This window comes from Anopheles arabiensis, chromosome 2 (assembly GCF_016920715.1).
Source record: "Anopheles arabiensis isolate DONGOLA chromosome 2, AaraD3, whole genome shotgun sequence".
NCBI classification, from domain to species: domain Eukaryota; kingdom Metazoa; phylum Arthropoda; class Insecta; order Diptera; family Culicidae; genus Anopheles; species Anopheles arabiensis.
Genome location: NC_053517.1, coordinates 79,399,297 through 79,405,882, shown reverse-complemented (window position 1 = coordinate 79,405,882; position 6,586 = coordinate 79,399,297). Strand labels below are relative to the sequence as shown.

Genomic DNA, 6,586 nt, shown 5'->3' with positions numbered 1-6,586 from the left:
CGGCAGACGTCATTTAATCGAGGTTTGCTTCCTGTATTGCTGCGGACGGAACGGCCGTTTTGTGCAGACATTTTAAATCCATAAATCGCGTGAGCCAAACGATTCATCACCCTTTTTTTCGGTTGGGGTTGAAGGTGCTGTGGCGGCTTGTTGGGTGCAAATAATGACTCCCATTAGGTGAACATTGTTTTTATACTGGATTTAATTGAGCATTGAAGGAGAGGATTGAAGACAACAGAAGCGAACTACTTCAGCTGAGAATTTTTGGATAAAACAGATACGTTTTGGCCCATTTGAGATTCAATCGAGAAGTTGTATTACTTTGCAAAATGTTACATACTTATCCAAAAAGCTTGATGATGCTTAAAATGTCAAATTAATTTGCTTTATGGCACCAGTCCGTGATGTGAAGGATTTCTAATTGGTGGACTCCTTCTTCCATGCCATAATCGTATAAGACTTGCAACGATCATCCAGGAATTGGAATTACTACAATAAACCATATATTCCCAATTAAATGGCAAGCCCGAACAAACACAGCGCGTGTTAGCAAACTTCTAAAGAAAGCGACAATCGGTCATAAAACGTTCGCTCGAACCTTTGCATACCCTTTTCCTTGCCACACAACCTTCTTCGTAAACAGCCCATCATCGTCATGATCATCATCCGGGAATTATATGCTCTTTAAATTAAATCCTCCCCGGGTTGTTGGCTGTCCGGGGAAAGGATGCTCCAAACGCGACGATCAAAACAAAACAGCGCAAAGTGATCTGCATAAATTGTACCGAAAGGAATGGAGCTAATTTTTCCGCTCTCATCGTTTGTTTGTTTGATCAACGAAACGACACAAAGCAGGCCAAAAAAAAACAGGTCCTCCACCTACTCTCTCTTTCTCTTACTTTTCCCTTCATCTCATGCTCCTGCTGTGAGCGATTTATCGCTCGTGCGAGAAAACGAGCAAGGCCCTAAAATGCCGCTACCGTCCCCCCCTGGAACGTCGCAAACGTTCTCCCCAAACGTCCAGCAGGGTTGGCCTTGAAAGGGTCCAAAGCCTTTCGCGGCGGGGTGCGAGCTGAGATGCGAGCCGACAAAAGCGCTCCCAAAAGCGCCGTCCGGCCCCAAAGTAGGCTAAATTTATGCCAATGCCCCCTGCTCTTCTTCCGGCCGATCACACACACAAAACGGCGGTTTAACCAGTTGCGGCTGATAAATTGATCGCGAAACCGCTGGGACCGCTGGAGGAAAAATTGATGAAGATACACCCAAAACACGGCCGAAACAAACGGTGTGGTTTTCGGTTAAATATGGTGTGGTGGCGCTTCTATTTTCTGGTATTTTTTTTGTTTTTGGCAGAGAGGAGTGGGGGTATAAGTTCGCCATGCGCATGATACGCAAGGATGCCGCTGCTGGTGCGCGGTCACGACGATTAGCCTTTTGAGCTTTTCGGTTGCGATTAGTGCGTTAGTCGCAGTCTAGCAGCGATCGGGAGCGCTCACTCGTCGTGGGTTTTGGTTTGTGTGTGCGTTTGCGTGTGTGTGTGCATCTGGTGTGTAGAGTTGGTGCGGGGTGAAAGCAAGTAAGTGATGCCCGTTTGATGATGCATTTTTTGCACGTATTGGTTGGTGTGTTGATCGCCCGGAAGAGTGTGCAGAAAGTGGAACAATAGAGTTATGGTGCGATCGCATGGGTTTGTTTTTTTGTTGTTCGGGGTGTTCAGGTGGACAGTTTGGAGCGATTAATTGGCACGTTTATCATTCGCACCCGTGCGTCGGATGCTGTGACGTAGGGATGTTAATTTGTAGTGTCAAGCGTGGTGTTAGCATGTTCAACGAACCTTTCATGTAGCTATGCTCTAGACCAATGTTCATCGTTGACGTGTGCAAAAGTGTTCTGGAGTGCTGGAACAGAATGATAGAGAATGAGCCAATAGAAACAACGTGAAATAACATGAAATTGCGTGTGTTTTAACGTTGAAAGATTTTAAATATCATAACGATCGAAACGGAAAGAGCTTATTTGATTCCTCGTTTCATTGCAAGGTTTTCAGGGGTTCTCATAATTTTGGAACACTTTCTTGACTTTTCATACGGGAAGTCAACTTAGTGGGAAGGGAAGTGGACTCTACGGCACCCGTTTTGGACAGGCTGATTTTGGAATTCCATGGAAATTTCCTATATAATATCCAAGGGTCCCGTGGTACAGTCGTCAACTCGAACGACTCAATAACATGCCCGTCATGGGTTCAAGCCCAGAATGAGCCATCCCAACGTAGCAAGGATTGACTATCCGGCTGCGTGGTAATGAATTAAGTCTCGAAAGCCTGTATAGGTCGGCATGTCCACGTAGGACGTTACGTCAAATAGAAGATCCACATAAAGTTCACTTTCCGTAAGAACGAGTCAAGAAAGTATCCCAAAATAATGAGAACGTCTGAAAACCCTGTAATACCATCAGTTTTAATAGTTTAAAATTTGATGAATTTCACAAATTTTAAATATTAAACTTAAATAATCTATGATAAATATTCAACTATATTTTATTTATAAAAAAAACCTTCCAAAAGTATTTCAAGGAAAACAGCTTTTAAAAAAATATATCAAATAAAACACAGGAAATGTAAGAAAATGTATTTCATCCAGGCTCGGCCAAGCATGGTCAGCGGGCAAAATGTTATGAAATGTGAAAAGAGTGATTTCATTCTACTTAACTTTGGTTGATTTTTTTTAATTCTTTGTCGTGGTTTTGACCAAAAGTTGTTTTACATGGTTTCTCACGATTTATTGGCCAGTTCCCATGATCTTTTGGTGCGTTCCCACGATTTTTTGGTCGTATCCCATACATTTTTGGTTCGTTCCTATAATTTATTGGTATATTCCGATTGGATATCAATACAATTGGACCAAAAATTCTGGGAAACGACCAAAAAATCGTGGGAACGCATCAAAAAAATATGCAACCAAAAATGTATGGCAACTCCTGTATTTATTCATCTGGTCAACATTATACCATTTTTGGCTGAAACTGAAATATGTTGTAGAGAAGGGAAAAATGGCACATTTTTCCAGGGTCTGATCCATCCAGATCCGCACTCGACGGAATCAGCTTCGTACTCGTAGGATTCGCCTTTGTACTCCTCGGACTCATCCAGAATCATCCGAAATTGCGTAGTTGATTTTGGACGTTGATTTAGTTTTTTTTCGGATTGGAGTTGCATCCACGACGAGACGACTAGTCGGATTGGATCCACGATTCCACTTCGGATTACCCATGTACAGGGGTCGGCAAACTTTGGGACCGAAACAGCAAAAATATATAAAAATGCTCGCAGAGCTCCACCTAAAGAGTCAAATTAGTAAACCAAAGGTAAAAATGCCTAAATGGTCTATGGAATATATTTATGATGGTTAAAGAGCCGTGGTCTAAACAGCAAAGAGGCGCATGCTGCTCGCGAGCCGTACTTTATCAATCGCTGCCTGTGTCCATTACTGGTTTAGCTGGATACCATTAAGGACTGTAAGCGACTACCTCATACCCAAATGGTAACACACGTAAAAACTATAAAACTGTTTCCAAACGACAGTGACGACGCGTCTAAAGTGCCGTACAAAACACTGCAAGGCTCATAAAATTCATCAATCAGGTCCGTTGCTTGAAAAGTTTGACAATCTCATTATTAAATTATTTTAATCTATGAGCTCTTTTTGCAGTGAAAGTTTGAAACAAAAAGTTTTGTGGACCTTTCGAATGGACAATCAAAATATAAAGCTGATCCTGCTGGTATGAAATGTACCCATTGTGGCAGGCAAAAATCAAGTTTTTACATATATCCGGTTCCATAACTTAAACCGATCGATTAAGTGTTACGTTGGTGGTGATTTGGAATGTTTTCTCTTTTGCGTTGCTAGTGCCGCTTTAAATATCTGTTTTTTATCGTATCATTATCATTGGTTGTAAACTTTACGGTAATTTTATCCTAGAGCTTTGAAAAAAGTTTCATTTTATTGTGATAGATTTGAAAGGAATGATAAGCGAGGAACCTTAGTTGGCGATGAATGAGTTTTTAAAACAGGGTTTCTTAAGTTAGCTTGACACTGTAATAACATATTTCAACCTCCTTTAAATACATTTCAACTATTTGAATGGCAATGTATTTGATCTTTCTTTGATTGCTTCGACCTACACAAACAGACAAATGACAATGATCGCAAAAAATAGATTTTACGTATTGAACGTAAAAAAACCCTGTAGGGGAAGGTAGGTAAAGACGGACACTGCGGGTAAGATGGACACTTCTCATAAATGCATGAAAAAGGTAGTTTTCGAAGCTTTGGCATAATATATGCAAAATTGGTTAAATGCAGGAACAAAATAAATTTTCAATCGTGTGCCCCCTCGTTGATCTAATTTGACTACTTCAGAAAAGCGGGAAAGATGGACACCGAATTTATTGATTTATTTTACTTCTTATATCAATTGGTGATGAATAGATTTCTTCATTACCTTAGATAAAGGATTCCGAAGCTATAAACCAATCAGCAACTAGAGAAAGTATTGAAAGAAGCGAGAAATGAAACACCGGTCAAAATAGTAGCCATTCGTTAACCTTAAACTCGCTCGATGCTGATGAGGCGCTTCACGAAGTCCAATATCTAGTCACGACTTGGACAACTTTATGCAATAAAAAGATGATGTATTGATACGACATCGTTCAGGAATAGATGAGAAATTCTATGGGATTACAAATTTCAAATGTTGAATTTTGACATGGTGGAAAATGGCTTAAAATATTAACAAGTCCCTCAAAAAATACTGGGGTCGTGGACTTTTCGCGGAGTAATTTCCTAAACGGAAGTTCTAGACTGTTGTTCTGTAAGCTGGACCAATGTCAGCTGTTAGTGCCCGATGTTACGACAAGCGCCGCTTACAATTTCTAAATTCATGGCTGAATGAACCGTCGTTGCAATTGGCCTAGAATTGGTTTATGTAAGCCCCAGGATTTGGAAAGCAATAGGATATGTTAAAATACTATAAACTTCTTCAATTTCTAACGTTTTTTTTATAGGTGTCTATCTTACCCTTCATGGTGTCCATCTTTCCCATGTCTATCTGACACGAACGTTTCAAAACTGCTCGAAAAAAAACATGTTTTTCATTCATGAAAAAAACACAAAAATCGATGGAAACTTAAAAGTTTTAACACATTTTCTGATAAAACAAGAGTGTAAGATAATGTACGCACATTTTCATGATCATTGCACTTATATATCCCTAGATTTTAACCATTTCCCTTAACGTGTCCGTCTTTACCTAGCTTCCCCTGAGATTTTTTTTTAATTGTATGTGGAACTATGATAATTTAAAAATATGACAGGAAATGGAATTTCTTTATTTGCTGTTCATTTTACAGAATCATACTTCAAATTGCTAACAACTCCTTTGCCATCATTCGAAGCAAAATGCATCAGTCCACGTTTGGTGAGTAGTCTGCTTGTCAACTACATCTGCTGACACCACATTGGCTAACTCATCCCCATTCCCCTCCAGCACTCACACTTTGTCTACTCTCCATCACGGTCTTCTCGACCGATGGTTACGCACCCAACTACTACTGCTCCCCGAGCCTCTGCCCGCACGGTGGCCCCAACGTAGGCTGCAACCCACCGCCCCTCTCCGGGGGTCACTTTTGCTACGGCAAGCTGCCGAGCGTGGTGCCGATGACCCCGGCTGTCCAGGCGCACATCCTGCACCTGCACAACTACTACCGGTCGCGAGTAGCATCCGGCTACCAGTTCCCGCTCGGACCGGCCGCCCGCATGTACACGATGGTGTGGGACGACGAGCTGGCTGCACAGGCCGGGAACAATGCACGCTCCTGCGTCTTCGCCCACGATCGGTGTCGCAATACGCCCCAGTTTCTCACCTCCGGCCAGAACATCGCGCTGCTCAAGTACTACGAGCCGGGAGCGTACACGGTGACCGATCTGATAACGCGTTTCATCGGCGGCTGGTGGAAGGAGAACAAAAAGGTGAAGCCTGCCTACATTCAGGCGTTTCCACGATCACAAGTGTAAGTTCAGTCACTCAGGGTTAGCAATTCGACTACTTACCTTTTTTTAAATTATTTTTTTTGCAGTAAAAACATTGGCCACTTTACGATGCTGGTGAACGATCGCACGTGGAAGGTGGGATGTGCGATGCAAAACTGGAGCGAGGGAGCCGCCACGAAGGTGTACTTTGTGTGCAACTACTCGTACAACAACATCGTCACGCAGGAGGTGTACACGGTGGGTCGGGCGGGTTCGCAATGTCAGGCGGGCCTGAATCCAATCTATCCCGGTCTGTGCAGGACGTGAGATGATGGTTTGCGTTCGTTCGTTCGATCGTGTTGTGTATGGGAAGATTTTCTGTGAAAATCAATAAATTATAAAAGGATACAGCTAAAACTGTGAAGAAGAATATGGTATGATGACATAATAGTTCTAAAGTTACAAATTTATTTCAATTGATTTGTTCAAAATTACTAGTACAACGATTAAGCATTATGGTAAGTAAACAATTATTTCAAGGACCTTAAATGTTATTTAAT

At 41.8% G+C, this 6,586-nt stretch overlaps 1 protein-coding gene across 1 annotated transcript; it reads left to right on the top strand.

Annotated features, from left to right (window-relative positions):
• Nucleotides 1-1,482: 1,482 nt before the first annotated feature.
• Nucleotides 1,483-6,378, top strand: LOC120894666 (scoloptoxin SSD976-like). The gene is made up of 4 exons (XM_040297386.1): nucleotides 1,483-1,576; nucleotides 5,408-5,475; nucleotides 5,545-6,067; nucleotides 6,134-6,378. The coding sequence occupies exons 2-4, from the start codon at nucleotides 5,457-5,459 to the stop codon at nucleotides 6,351-6,353; spliced, it is 762 nt and encodes a 253-aa protein (XP_040153320.1). The 5' UTR covers nucleotides 1,483-1,576; nucleotides 5,408-5,456; the 3' UTR covers nucleotides 6,354-6,378.
• The last annotated feature ends 208 nt before the right edge of the window (nucleotides 6,379-6,586 follow it).

Excerpts from the sequence above, each read along its gene's own strand:
- LOC120894666 (XM_040297386.1), top strand. Across the intron at positions 6,068-6,133 it reads GCGTTTCCACGATCACAAGT|TAAAAACATTGGCCACTTTA; the intron begins GTAAGTTCAGTC and ends TTTTTTTTGCAG.